Here is a 16051-nt window from a genome sequence, read left to right as displayed (position 1 = left end):
CACATTGACAGACTCGCTGATAATCAGGAAAAGCCGAACACAAAGCGCCATCCTGTAAGTAGGTGATCTGCACCCATGGGGCTGTCAGAAAGAGGACCCTACAGCCGCCGATACCAAGCAGACTGGCAGCGGATAACAATCCATCCAATCCACGTCCACACCGGTAAGCCGACCCACCAATTCCATGTAGTCGAGCTGAGAAATGCAGTTAGCAAAGCCATGACTAACAGTCCCTTACAAACCATCTTCCCGAGGCAAGGACGTCATGCTTGCCGAACTAGGTTGGAATAAGCTCGATCGAATCGCCACCAGTGGCTATTACGAGTTATGTCCCTGGTATGCCGCTCCTTTTGACCAATCAGATTCCACCTTTCATATCACTTTACTATTTTTCAAACGAAATAGCGGCGACCGCGAAGTGCATCAGACCATTTGAACACCTTGAATAAACACATGTCAATATTTGGAAAATATCTGTCGACGCTCAGTCGACGGAACACGTGTTTTGCAAATACTGCAGTCGACCGAAATCTGCACGTTGATCTCCATGTTGTTTCCGGACCGGATGCTAATGCCAATGGCCAATGTATAGATTCCTTAGTCCAGCCAAAATGTAACTCTAGAATTCCAGCCTAGTTCGGCAAGGGTGGAAACTGGACTTTATGGTCAGTTAACTCCCTTGCCTCGGGAAGATGCTTGCTTGCAAGCGCATTTATCGTGAAAGAAAATATTGTACAGGAAATATCTTTAGTGTTTTATGTCTCAAGACAAAGCCAAAGCCGCTGAGTGAATTCCTCAAAAGAGAAAACACACGCTCGACCTCTCACCTAAAAAGAGCTGAGAGCCAACGGCAGAGATTGGGTACCCGATATTTGTGGTGGATATAAAAAATACCTCTAGCGCCCGTAGGCAGCTTGGGTTGTATACTCCGCAGAATGATGACTGAAATGCAAACGGATCTACTTGTCGGGGAACAAATAAAGCAGCATTTGAGCAGATACTAGTACTTGGATACCTGCGCTTTATTAATGTATGATATAATAATAAATGAACGAGGCAGAACACGAAGGTGACACCTGCTGTTTTTCACGGGCTGGGTTACGTTTCTGACAATCGCTGGGTAACCTGAAAGAGAACCCTTTGCCTTTGATATTTGCCCTGCCTTCAGCTCGTCATTCGAGTCATTAATCGGGTCACGAGACACACAGTCTGACAGTGGTCAACCGCTTTCGGATGGATCAGCAATGTGTATTTCCATTTTCTAGACGTTTAATTTTCAGCATGTACCTCTTCCATGAAGTAATCTAATTTCCCTGTACTGAAAAGTAAATATATGCTAAACAGAGGAGCAAATGAAACTACAATACCTCTCAGTTGATTTCATATTTTGTTTGATTTTCAGTTCACAATAGCGTAAGTTAGCGGTAGTATATCCAAAAATTGAACTTACCTGGCTCTTCTTAGTCAGCACTCAAAGAATACATCGACATGTTTTTTTTAAAAAATAATATAATTTCATTTAAACCTCTTAAATATTTATTAAAAAACATAATACACAACTTTGGGTATCTTAGACATCTTATCGTTTAAAATGATAACCTTACAACGTTTCACACAGGGTACGGTAGCGGACATGTGTTTTCAAAGTCAAGCTACAGATTACTTTTCACAAACTGTTGCAATTGTTTTAATTTTATATTACATAAAAAACAATCTCGGTGTACTTTGTTTGGCCCTTCAGTTTTTGTTCACGTACGTCTGTGATCGTCGTTTACCTTGATAAAATCGGTATGTGGATCGGAATTTAGACTGATAAGATAAACGAATATTTAAGATACTTTGCCATTTTCACTTCTATGATTGGCACCCTCTATATGGAACCTTTTTCTGAATTGTTTTTACCAAGTATAAAAGTTTTTGCGTTGCTAGACAGTAATACGCATCCCTGGGATCGACCAGGTACTTGTTCCATAGGTGAACCTACAAAACGATAGATTTATTGCACACCACAATAAACACAAACATGTTTCTATATTCTATACTGATTCACGAGACTACTTTTAATATAACTTACTAGTACTGTTCTATCCTACTCTTAGATGCTACCACCTATTTCGTATTTCAATTGACCCTGTACTCTTGTCGTTTACCTGGGACGTCCTGAACGGGGTCGATTGTCAATATTTTGGGTTTGTTGGTACCTGTTCCATAGACTGCTAATCACAGACTGTGAAACAATGAATGTATTGGCCACTGCACGCTGACATTCGGTTTCCAGCATTTCAAAGCGTTGCAGACGTCCTTTGCTAGTTCATACACAAGCAATGAATGAAATCAAGTAAGTCACAACTGTATTATAAACAAAATAAAACAGATTGAAAATGGTCCCCAGAGATTATTCGAACTTCTTTGAAAGTGTCAAAATGAGGAATGACACCCAACGCACGTGTGTGGCACGTGCAATTGAGAGGATGTGTTTTGGTGTTAGGTTTCGCTGACAGAAACATTCTTGCAGAGGTTGTTTGTCGTCAACACGTATCTTTGCTACTTGGTATTAACGTTATATTTCTTGATCCCTTTCTTTTTGTAAGAGTATATTAAAAATACTACAGAAATGTGACATGTGTAGCTGTACTTGTATTTAGAGAGGTTCTGTTATTGACTGATAAGACAGCATATATGGCCACGTAATCTTATCAGAGAGAACAGACGGTATTTATGCGGTGGCTAGCAGCGGCTGCCTCAATATTGAAAAGAATGAATTGCGTGTTCTTAACAACTCTGTTAGTCGGCCTTTGTTGTGGGTCTCTACAGCCAGGTATCAAACAAGACACAGAGAAGAATCAACTGATACTGACCTTTCCAAGTAAGTGTGAAACATACATAATAGAAATATGCATTTGGTCGAAACTGGCCGAAATATTCGGTGGTACGTTAAATAATTACTCATTCACTCCCTACTCTATCGTTGGTGTGGAACATCAGAAGCACATAATTATTCCTTTAGTGCACTGTTAGTGGGGCGGTTAAGGCTGGATTTTACTCAAAATTGTGCACTTTATAGGTTAAAAGCACCAAACTTGGCACACTTATACATTGAAACATTCCGAACATTTCTGGGTATGGATCCAACTCAGCAGCGCCACCTGGTGGTAGAAAATCCAAGATGGCCGCCAAAATGGTTCAAATCTCTTATGACGTCAATTTATATTCAATATGTCATCATTATTTTGTTAAATTGTCAATTTTAGTCATTTATATAAAATTAATTGCGTCAATGCTGTATATGATTCAAATCTAATATGCAGCGCCCACTTGTAGCAGATACCGAGCTCGAAGCGCGAACGTTTCTGCGTACACTAGTTTGAAATAAATGTGACGTCATTCCCCACACAATATCAGCAAAAGGTAAGTAGTTCCCCACAGATAAGAGTCCCGTAAGCGACTGAAATTTTTGTTAGGTGTTTCAAATAATGTGTTTGAATACAATCAAAATAGTTTCCCCATAAAGACATCTGACATCTCGAAAGGACATCTGAATGAAACTTAACTGCATGGTGCTGCGTCCCACACACGTTAATCCTGGTCATGCATTATGATCATTTCCATATTTGACTTAATCAGTTGACTCACCAAATGATGTCCGATGCAGTTCCTTATTTTGACTGCTACCATATGTTCCTGTGTTTGTTCACGTGATCACTTGTCTTTTCCTTGTGTTTGTTTGTTTGTTGTTTAACGCCGCACACAATATTCCAGCTATATGACGGCGGTCCGTAAAATAATCGAGTCTGGACCAGACAATCCGGTAATTGACATCATGAGCATCGATCCACGCAATTTGGATCGATGACATGTAACAACCAAGTCAGCGAGTCTGACCACCCGATCCCGTTAGTCGCCTTTAACGACAAGCATAGTCGCCTTTTACGGCAAGTATGGGTTGCTGAAGACCTTTTCTACCCCGGAATCTTCACGGGTCTTTTCCTTGTGTTTGTGACGGGTACCAACAGTGGGACAACAAACGGTATTACGATCACCTTTTCACAAACTGACAATAATTCATGAATACATGCTTCCGATGAAGTCGTACTAACTGATTGAGTATTGTTTTATACACCGCTTTTAGCAATATTCCAGCCGGCAACATCACGACGGGGGACACCAGGCAGGCATGGGCTTCACACATTGTATCCATGTAGAGAATCGAACCCCGGTCTTCGGTGTGAGGAACGAACGTTTTAACCACAAAGCTACCCCACCGCCCCAGAATTTTGCTTTAAGCTGATTTCCTATGATTACAGAAATGAGTTTGCTGCTTTTTTCCGATATGTATCAGACCGTAGTAATTACTTTATGTTATAAAGAACGAACATACCCCTATCCAAACAATAAAATGTGTTAATATCGGTTATTAATTATTAGATGGGTGCTATGACACAAAGAGATATATGAATGTTATCCAGACCACAGACGCATTTCCCGCAACTGAAACGACTTGCTTCGAAAGTATTCAGTATGCATCCTGTTGAGAAAACTGGGCGCCAGACTACCATAGAGAATATAAGTGTATCTGTTATGTACAGTCTTGGGATGAAATCAAATCTTACGATTTTTCATGTTCCACGAATACTCTAATGTTCCAGGATTGTACAAACAATCTGAAGATTTATCCATTTTAACACATGCCTCCTTATCTGCAGTTGGATCACGGCTGACATATTAATGCCTCAGTGATAGGCGTTGAATATATATCACGTGTACAGCTCACCCTTACACATTACAACCTTCACCATCATGTGTCTATATCCGTTATTTGTTGAATACAAATACCACGTCTCTTCCACGGAGTGGAATAGGTCTTCAGCAACCCATGTTTGCGACAAGAGGCGACTATGCTTGTCGTAAGAGACGAGTAACGGGATCGGGTGGCCAGGCTTGCTAACTTGGTTGATGCATATCATCGTATCCAAATTGTGTGGATCGATTCTCATGATGTCCAGACTCGATTGTTTACCGATCGCCGTCATAAAGCTAGAATATTAGTGAGTGCGGCGTTAAACAACAAACAAAAGTCTCCTCCACTCCCTTATACATTACCTCCTACACCGGTCCATGATGTATGTAAATGTGTTATTTGTTGAATAATAATTATGTATCACGTTTCCACCTCACCCTAACACATTTCAACCCGTGCATGAAAACATGTAACGTGTACATTCTATTTGGCAGATGTGCCTGGTGTTGATGCGATTGAATTGTCGTACGCTCTCCATCTTCTGACGCAGCAGGCACAGTTGCCGGAATTGACCAACATCGTTCGAGTGCACAGACAAGGTAACTATGATCGTGATCTGTCGGTTTGACTTTATATAATGCTCATAGATTATGCTTCTATTTTGGTTTTCATGACAATGTTAAACGTTAACCATGTGTAGAATAACTACTGATGCCAATGTCGATATCCTTGTACATATGTACAAAAATCATCATAAACTGTATACAATTACATTTTGTAAAGACACGAGTTTAAGGACATTCTGATCTGCTGTATTCTGATTACTTTGTAATTGAAACCTTCCTTTAATAAGGTGGTACAAATATATATGTGAAGTGATTGACGTTCTGATTCAAACTAAAGCGTATTTGTGCATGCCAAATACATTGTATGGCCCTCGCCGGAGGCTTGTCCCACGTAGGCATAGGTTCTTCTAAATAGGGAAGAGTAGATAGTCTTGCATGTGACATAAGAACGCTACTGCTAGTTCAAGATTCAAATGCACAGCTGTCCATTTCCTACAGACTCCTTTCAGCTGCTGCGTGTTATCTCTATCTTTTTCAGCTGATGGATATTTCACTTACAGAGTTCAAAGCCAGAACGCGTTCACTGACAAGGATGTGCTGGAATATTCAGTAAAATATTTGTCTGCTGCCGGAGATGTTCTTCATCATCTTAATGATGTATACATCATCCCACGTATGTATACCAGTGGTATATTTGCATAGATTTAGCGTTTCTAGCATGGCACTTATTTTATTTAATTGTACTACATTGTGTATAGATGATCATATATTTCGGAAATATGTACGCTTTGGCATCGGCAAGTTGTTGCAGAATTTCCTTAACATGTACACACTGTTCAACAGTAGTGTACCTCGTATCCAATGAAAAGGATCGGGTGGACTGCATACTTAGACTAAGTATGTCTGCGTGGATCGCTGCTCATGATTTCAGAGTGTACAGGTCAGCGTGATGTTGGTGGAATTTTTCTGATTGCAGCGTCAAACAGCATTCACTCATTTAGTGGATGAATTTGGCAATTGCAATTGCAGAATACTTTTTGTAAGTTGTTCAAATGTGACTGTACTTCATCTCATAATGACCCCGTGGAGAACAGCGTTAGAAGTAGGAGAGTCGAAGTAATACAACCGTCATCATGAACTATCCAGCCGTGAAGATCCGTGTTAGAATTATAGGTTTTCCGCAACCCATGCTTGTCATAAGAGGCGACTGTGGCCTACCAGTGGGATCGGGTTGTCAAGGTTTGCTGATTTGGCTGATGCGTGTCATCGTATCACACATTCAAAGATCGATATTCACGATGTCAGTCAGTGGACGGTCTGGTCCATACCCGATTATTTACAGACCGTCGTCATAGAGTAAGAATATTGTTAGCCCTCTCATAATGTTGTTTAATATACCGACATCCAGCTGCATCATCGCTCAGTCCTCGACTATACAGGCGTGGCACGACCGTCCTTTTAGACGAATTTCACCTTCACCACCTCGACACCAACAAATGGAAGCATGAAATCACTTGCAGGGGAACCGGGGTAAGATTCGCCTCAAATGTATCAATGCATGTTTACGGTGTTGAAGGCAATTGTGAGGAGACGTTGATAAGTGCTAACCAACGTGTGCTCGAACTTTACCTTGGCATTTAAAGATGAACAGTTACGACATTGGGTGGTTGTAAGAGGTATGACCGATGATACATTATCATCACATGGCCAATGAGGCCGATACTGTGTGTCATCATGCTGACAGGGTGGTCGTCACTGGCTACGTGTCGGCTGATCATGTGATGACCTTGAGTCCTGGGCATATGTATTCATATCACGTTTACGGTGTAGCCAGAGACAGCAATTACCACAGTTGTGGACACAGGAAAACACATGATCTCGCTTTGGGATGTCATAAATACACGCATGATTTATTCAAAATTAAAGGGATTATTTCTAAAGCATAATAACTGATAGTTATATTTTCCAGGGGGGTCAGTTCCAAATGTTCACACCAGAAGCTGCCAACAGCTACGTCAAAAACGGCGTTCTCTACATCAAACCGGTACTCAACTTTCTTAAGTCTGTCATGAATAAATCATCGATAAACTAATCTGTCTATTAATTTTCATCTATAAACTATACCGATTGAATGGAAGCTATATTGCGTTTTGTGAACCTTTATAAACCAGTGATACATAGCCAAGTAAACTTTGAGATCAGTAGCACGATTAAAATGTCGTCATCCTCAAAGTACTTGCGACTGCTCTATTTCTTAGAATATACTAACACGTTTCATCAACACATGTCCGTATTCAACTCTCCTTGGATGTAGGTGTCTTCTTAATTTCATGAGGCCGATATTATATTAGATCTATTGTTACTTCCTGTGAACAACTTTCCTTGTTGTCGCACTAGGGTATGTTTGGACTCAGTGCTTGTATAATTATAAAGTATAAATTATTAATGTTGTGACAGCGTTCAAACGCATCTTACATTCATGCTATGACGGTCACGAGACTTGGTTTTCTTTTTCAGACATTTACAGTCGACAAATTTGGAGAAAAGTTTCTTCACAATGGCGTTATTGACGTTGCCAGTAAGGTTTCTCTATCGTCCATGCCTGACACCCACCTTCTGTGATTCATGTACTGGTCACTATTTATTAGTCATGACCTTTATATAGAGCTAGTAAATGAGTTAAAATGTCACATCTCATCCGCAATATCGATGTCATACAGTGACGAGAACGAATTCTTCAAAACAAAAAGCTGCCAACATGTTCAGTAAAACAGGACGGTTAATATCTCAGGTTCAATTTAAAACAAAGTAGATAAACAAAATATATTTAGACGACTTTATTAACAATTATAAATCATGAAACTCATACCCATATTCACACTCTATGATTATTGACAAACAATTTCTTATTCATATGATCATACGGATCAATTTCTATGAGACATGTTCAAATCAATTACCCACACGAAAAACACGATCTCTCAGATTAGCTGTTTCATGAGTAAGAATCAATGGTCATTGAAAGTCGTACACATTAAACAAAATATTCATGACTGTCAACCTTATGTCACACGGTATGTATTAATAAGGAATGGTTCAGTTCCAGAAGGTGTATGCAAATCTACACGAGTAAACCGACTGCGAAAGTAATTTACATCATACCGGAAGTCCAGATTGTAAGTTTTCACGTGTTACATAATGTCTGTTCCAGAGCAATGGGGAACCTGTACATACCACAGTGACAATGGATGCTACCGCCTTGGATCCAATAATGGAATTGCACCTATCATGTCAGCAAAACTCTATTCAAAAGCTTCCATAACCTACGGAAGGGTAGAAGTTGTTGCAAAGTTACCTAAAGGGGATTGGTTAAAACCAGGTGATAGTTTGTTTGATTTCTCATACAATTTATAATATGGTTTCATCAATAACATTTTATCCTATAAATAATCTGATAAAGGGTATCGATTTTGATGGTTAAGACTTTGTGTAAAGATGTTCCTATGAACAAACTGATTGTGAAGGTATTATTCAATCACCTTATACAAACAATAATTTCCATGGTTACCATAGCAATATGGATGCTTCCTCCCACAAGACCTTGGAAATATGGCGGATGGCCAGATTCCGGTGAGATCGACATTATGGAAGCAAGAGGTAAGTGATAGTTTCTTGGTATTACCTCTCAGATCTGTAACCTTTGCTGGCATTATGGATGCATGAACACTGTATTGCTTATGGTAATGGTACTCTAGATACACATTAAAAAAGGATGCATAAACATAAATACCAACCTTTGTCCATCGTATAGGGTTATTGCTTCGATGACAGCGTTGATTTATATGGCATTGCTTATATGTATGATCAAGTAACATAATTTTTATTTCGATATATCTCACAACTAGAGATCTTTTCATTTTTACTGAACACAAATACTTTGAAAAGACATGTAAACGTAATAACTATTGTCTAAAAAAGCCATGTTTCATGAAATGTTCTGTATATAAAAAGTAACATTTATACCAAAATCTCACCTGCACAAGCGTTTACAGTTTCACCTTCAGCGACATTTAAAATTGACTCGGTATCACATCAAATGAAATATGTGTTAAAACCTGTTACCGCCTCCGTGGTCTAGTGGTAGAGCGTCCGCCCGGAGAGAGTCATACCAGAAGATGGAACTTGTTGTTACCCTTTCTGGCGTTCGGCAATACAGAGCTAAACAAGAATTGGTCGGCTCAGAATATATTGATAATTGTGCGAGACCTATTGTCCCGAAACAAGTTTCAAAGAGGAATTCCCATTTTCTAGATGTTTTCATACCGTACGCTTTTGCTCAATTAGACCTAGCGTTAACAATACCTGAGAAAGGTCTCCGGCTTTACATCCGCCTGTTAGGATGCAGGAAGAATTATGCAGGAAGAGTTATGCAGGAAGAGTTATGCATCATACCTTATCAATTACTAAGATGTAGTATCTAAGACCTAAAAGCCACTGGGTCAATTTTTTCATGCATCAAAAACACTACCAACGATAAGCGAAATCGAAACAAAGGGTATAAATCTTAATATCTAGTCGCTGTATATGGTATGTTTCTATTGCGTGAGAATGTAGGGCATCGGTCCGAATTCACAACATATGAGTGATCCATCAGTGAACAACAAAACCGTAGTGTACACAACAATATTAAGAAATACAGAAAATAGTTAAGTAATGCACTAAGATTATTGGCATGATAAATGTACACTGCGCTGTTTTTATTTACCTTTACATTAGATGAAGACATTAATGAATAAATTAAAACAGTGTTGGGTTGATATGAAGTTATTTAGTACATGTCCTTCTCGTAACCTTCTGTATTCAGAACAAATCTATACACATGATACCCTGCATTGTGATACCCATCCTCAAAAACATTAGAAATACAGTACTGGCAAATCCTTTCATGTCTTGAAATATTATAGTACCACCCCATTTCTATGCTGAGATTATGGGAAATGCACCGTAACTGGGACAAAGCTATATGGTATCTGGTATCTGGCATTGCCAATAACTTAAATCAAAATCATAACTACGCTTTTAGCTGGTAATATGAAAAGGGGGAAGCGTCCACTTTCGCCTTGGACAATATAATGCAAGGAGTTGGCATCTCCATGGGCACCAATATGCACCCTTCTTGATGATCTGTTTCTTTACATTAAATCGGAATTTCTGCTCTGATTGGCGAAGTCAAAACAAGGTCATTTGTACAAGAAGTTCCACTGAAGCTTCAGATATATAGATGATCTGATATCGTTTAATCACCATCAAGATTAAGCTTACAACATTTAAGGCCTCGGCAAATTTTTGAATTGTCGAAGACATGTACATGTGAATGACATTGCCAAATTTGATGTTTCAGTGGCAAAAATGATGTGATGTCCAATGCAAGTCCCTAATTTGACCATATGTTCTCGTGGGTTTTTTTTTTCACGTCAAGAATTGACTTGCTTTTGCATGTGTTTGTGACGGGTGTTACTGGTGGTGTAGGATATGCTTACCTTTTCGCGAACACCTGGTATCAACACTATTCGATGGTGATACATGGACGCATACTGTTATGATACGGTCGGAATTGTACAATTAAGTATCTCATGAATATGGAAAGCGTCTTATCGCTTATATTTGCAGGCACATTCTGTACAGATTCCAAAGTTTCAAAATAGTTTAACACCGATATTTCTGAGTTATGAAGTAGTACTTTATTGACATATAATTTTTTTAAAAACCAGGTCATAATAGATTGGCTTTAATTTGTGTTGTGAAAAAATCTTCTTGGCCTGTGTGGTCGCATTCCATGGATATAGTGTGTGAGTGAGTGAGTGAGTATGATTTTGTACCCATGTCGGGAATCGAACCCGGGTCTTCGGCGTGACGAGCGAACGTTTTAACCACAAGGCTACCCGACCGCCTCCATGTAAATAGTGACGTACATGCTACCTCTGCGTTGATAAAAGATTTAAAATCCTATGTCTCTGCATTTACATTTTCCTAGGTGATTGATCATTGCATTAAAATAAATTGATAGTCTCCTTGCACAGTTGCACGTAGAGATCGGGGGATTATGCTTGTTCCGAGCATCTTCTGATATTGCAGAACCACCTATTCACGCCCATTTTCAGACCCATCTTTCAATCTTCCACCACGCCAACAGTTTTGGCTGCCTCATCAGTGCTTAAATGCACCATTCTATTGTTTAACTTCAAGAAACGATAACATTACACTGTAGACACTTTCTAGAGTCTGGTAAGCAGTACAACATACTTTATTAATATGAGGACAACGCACAGTTTCATCAATGGAGCAAGTTTAATTTTGAACAAAGAAAAACTGTTACCATACAGGCAAGCAGACCTACGACCGATATATAGCATTAAAAAAACGATGCAAGACATATGGATTCGATGACACACACCATCACTCAGGTCATGTCACCACCAATTAGTCATTTTAATATTATTACTCTTATCCCATGGGTTCTTCCTATGATGTCCTTGTTATTAAATCCAATTCAGTTGATTGAACAAAATGTAAAAGATCAATGCCAGAAAATAATCGGTCATAGCGATGAAAGCTATATGGTCACAGAAAACCAGTGATGACACGAGGTGTTCGCGGAACGGGCCATGGTAAGCATGTCCTGTAGTACCGTTAGAGAAAAATGATCCCTCATTTCTGTACCAAGGGAACCTCGACTTGAAGGACAGCAATGGCAATGACCATGGCGCCCAGTACCTTCGCTCCACACTTCACTGGGGTGTTTCCGATCAGCACCGAAGTAAAGGATATGGAAGGTAGCACTTCAGTCTGCGTCTTTTGATAAGCCTTCGTATATCATTAACTGCGGTATACAAGTCTCGAATGGCATTAAGAAGTGATGCACACAGGGAAGAGAATTTATGGATGTCAACTTCTTTATTACGAGGAACACAACGTTTCAGAGTATATGCCTTTTCCTTCATTCACCTGATGAATGAGTAAGTATAAACTCCGAAAGGTTGTGTTCCTCATGATAAAGAGTTCTCTTTCCTTTTCGTTGTACAGTTTCACAAATGCGCGTAATCAAACTAAGGAAATCATAACAACTCGACTTCATATCAGGTTTGTTTGTTTGTTGTTTAACGCCGCACTCATTAATATTCCAGCTACATGACGGCGGTCTGTAAGTAATCGTGTCTGGACCAGACAATCCAGTGATTGACATCATGAACATCGATCTACGCAATTGGGATCGATGACATGCATCAACCAAGTCAGCGAGCCTGACCACCCGATCCCGTTAGTCGCCTTTTACGACAAGCATAGTCACCTTTTACGGCAAGCATGGGTTGCTGAAGACCTATTCTATCCCGGAATCTTCACGGGTCACTTCATATCAGGAATTGTATCCTCTTGACTTTACATCGGCATTTACGGTTGCACAGGTGTCATGACTGCTGTCTGACCTTTCGGAGCATAGTGTGTCAAGGTTTGGGATTGGTCGGCAATATAATATGTCGGCCTGTTGTTACTACATTTGCAAAACTGTCTTGCAACTACAGCTGTATTGTAAATTACTTTCGTTCCCTTTCAGAGTATCCATATCTTCTTAATGATACTTTCAACAATATTTCAGTTATAAAAACTTTATGTGGGAGATTCTGCACACATAAGGTTGTCCAGTTTGGACAATTTTTTCTTATTGGGTCTCAAAATCTATCTATGAATATAATGTAATTGCAAAGAAAACAGGTTATCGTTCTCTTTAACAGGAAAAGTGCACCTGGGACAGTATGGGCTGACGATTTCCACACGTACTCCGCTGACTGGACAGCTGACCACATAAGGTGGGAAGATATGTTGTTAGAAATCAGAGAACAAGGAAATATATATACTGTATATATGTATGCATATTATTGACTTTGTACAGTTTCAAGAAAGGCAGTTTCGAAAACATTGCATTGGTTATCATAATATCGGTTTACAATATTTGCTCAAAGGAAAAGGAACATATGACATACAGCTGTTATCCTATCACCCATGATGCAATGTATCTCAAAATAATATACATACGTACGTGTACATGCATGTTATCCTCAACTAGATTGTCTGTTGACGACCATCCAGTCTTGGCGTGGTCAACACCTTCCCAAGGCTACTGGTCCTACAGTCACCTGACCGGGCACAATATCTGGGCAAGCGGAGGTAAAGATGCTCCCTTTGATGGAAAGGTAAAGTTGTATTTACAAATTTATTCCCTTGGAAAATAGGAATTCAAATGGAAATCGGATCTATGTTGTTTCTCTTTTCAAAGGTGCAGGTTCATAAACAAATGATAAATGGTATGTGTTTTTAGAGAACTTCATCGAAATTTAAGTGGAACCGACAGAGCTAGTCAGAGGTTTCAATTCATGAATGTAATTTCTAGCACATGCAAAATATCTATTTTGCACGGCGCTCATTCAACGTGTCCTCAAACAGTTGTGTGATAGACATATCGTCACTCTTGAATGTGATGGCGACATGAGACAATGGATTTTGTCCTACAATTCCATATCAACTGAATCTCCAGTTGAAGTTGTAATAATTTTTATATTCATACTCAAAATAATTGATTCAAATTTACAAGATCAAGCCGCCACGACCAATGCCACATTGCCAAAAGGTACGAATCTAATTTGACAAGCTTTATCAACCAAATAAACAGTGACACTCGTCTATGAATAAGTTAAGCAATGGGTAACGGGTTTGAACATGTATCACTTGTAGATGGGTCTCATCCTCAACGTCGCTGTCGGCGATGACGTCTACTTTTCCGATTCGTGGCATAACCGTAATGGAAAACCTTGGAAGAATGGATCACCTACAGCCATGGTGGACTTTTGGAAGAACAAGCACCAATGGCAGCCAACCTGGCATGGTGAAGATGCCGCCATGAAGATCAGGTCCGTCAAGATGATACAGTATTAGATCGGATCTGAGAGGCTCAAGAAGATGTCCTTGAGTCCAAATAATCCAAACATTTGGAATAAAAGGCTTCTATTTCGGAATACAGTTTTAAAACTGGTCAGATTTCAATAAATTCTCTTGTTGTGACAATATTGCTCTATCTGGTGGTATGGGCTGCAATGGATTTACCCTTCTCCCGCAGAAAACCCTAGCATTAAGAAATTGTCCTGCTCAAAACGCAGAACACGTTAACCGGCACCCAGGACCCAAGGCGATGTCAGAAAGGGGATTCGTACCCGCACATACCCAGTAGACAGGGGGCCGATAACAACCCACCCACGCCAACACCAGTAGTCCGACTGATAACTCACTGATTGTATTCCTACCAGAAGAAACACACTCCCGACCATTCTCCTTGACTGGATAAAGCTGAGAACCAACAGAACAAGAGAATGACTGCTGCGGTTTTGCATGGGCTGGGTAACATTATCCGACAGTCGCCGAATAGACCTAAAAAAGCACCCACTTGCACCCACTTGCAGAACAAAGTCCTTTGAGTTTGTTTATTGCCCTGCTTTCTGCTCGAGAAATACACTCGTCGTAATCAATCAGGTCACGCGAGACACCGTCTGACTAGCTCCAACCGCTATTGGAGTCAGCAATGTTGTTTGGTTTATTTACATTTTGTGGATGCTTGAAGTAATCTAATTTCTCATACTGAAGAGCAAACGTGGATGTAAATAATATACATCAGTTCACGTAGATCAATGATCGTCATTGACTTTGATCAAAATCTTTAAGTAGTGCCTCAATTAGACTGATAAGATAAACAAATTTTAGATAGTTCACTTTCTATGATTGACACCCTTCACATGAGGCTTTGGTCTGATTTGTTCTAAAGGAGTATACAACTTGGACAGTTTATATGCATCCCTCTTATCGGCTATATATCATGGGTGAAACTGGAAACGATACCATGCACAACTATAAGTATATATTGAATTCTATACTGATACACGATATCACTATTTTACGAAATAACTATTCTATCCCATTCCTAGATGGTTATATGTATGATCCGATATCATTAGCAATGATATTACACATTATTACGGAAATGATTACTTTATACAAGCTCCAATCTCAAAGAGGCAGAGCGTAAAATTATCTTTCTACATGGGGTGGCTGAAAAGTTGGCATGTATCAAGTACATTACTTTCCATGCTTCCAGGCTAAATTTAAACCAAATACACACACATGCAACATATTGTTGCAGGCATCAAAAGTATTCCCGGTTGATGAAATTGGACAAAATTGACCACCGCAGTGTCAGCAAGTATCTCCAACTGAAGGGACTGAATCCAACAGCCATCCATGTGGATATGGTGTCGACATAAGGTGATAATACTCCTTCCTTTGCCACTGTTAAGAGGTGGGTTGCAGAGTTCAAGTGGACAGAGCCATGAGGATTATCCAACATCAGGAAGACGTTCAAGTGTCACTTCTATGGAAGTTGTGTATAAAATACATCCTTGATTATGAATGAGCGACGACTTACTACACTTCACATCTTTCATTGGAACGTCCGGAACATTCTGAGGAATGAACTGGACACGCTGCATTCCAAGACTTCTTAGTCATGATCAGAAACACTCGTTGTCTCTCGTCAGAATTTATGTAGATTTGAAGCAGATCCAGCAAGTGTTGTCTTACATGAATATCCAGGGAAGGGTTTTGATGAGACCAAATGACCGTCAAAGCAGTGAAAGCATCTGCCGTC

The 16051-nt window shown here is 39.7% G+C and overlaps 1 protein-coding gene across 1 annotated transcript; it reads left to right on the top strand.

Moving 5' to 3' along the window:
• The first annotated feature begins 2692 nt into the window (after positions 1–2692).
• On the top strand, positions 2693–14372 carry LOC139454332 (beta-1,3-glucan-binding protein-like). Its single transcript, XM_071235964.1, has 12 exons — positions 2693–2866; positions 5233–5337; positions 5843–5977; positions 6713–6834; positions 7274–7348; positions 7822–7882; positions 8516–8683; positions 8878–8961; positions 12029–12137; positions 13095–13169; positions 13427–13553; positions 14092–14372. The coding sequence occupies exons 1-12, from the start codon at positions 2719–2721 to the stop codon at positions 14290–14292; spliced, it is 1410 nt and encodes a 469-aa protein (XP_071092065.1). The 5' UTR covers positions 2693–2718; the 3' UTR covers positions 14293–14372.
• Positions 14373–16051: the final 1679 nt, after the last annotated feature.

The sequence above is a fragment of the Haliotis cracherodii genome, unplaced genomic scaffold, assembly GCF_022045235.1.
Source record: "Haliotis cracherodii isolate W230 unplaced genomic scaffold, xgHalCrac1.p SCAF_10, whole genome shotgun sequence".
Lineage (NCBI taxonomy): Eukaryota > Metazoa > Mollusca > Gastropoda > Lepetellida > Haliotidae > Haliotis > Haliotis cracherodii.
This window is presented reverse-complemented; position numbering and strand designations above follow the sequence as displayed.

Bases quoted from the DNA above. Each gene is read 5' to 3' on its own strand.
- LOC139454332 (XM_071235964.1), top strand. From the start codon at position 2,719: ATGCGGTGGCTAGCAGCGGCTGCCTCAATATTGAAAAGAATGAATTGC. The intron at 7,883-8,515 runs GTAAGGTTTCTC...TGTCTGTTCCAG, and splicing joins TGGCGTTATTGACGTTGCCA to AGCAATGGGGAACCTGTACA. The intron at 13,170-13,426 runs GTGGGAAGATAT...ATCCTCAACTAG, and splicing joins TGGACAGCTGACCACATAAG to ATTGTCTGTTGACGACCATC.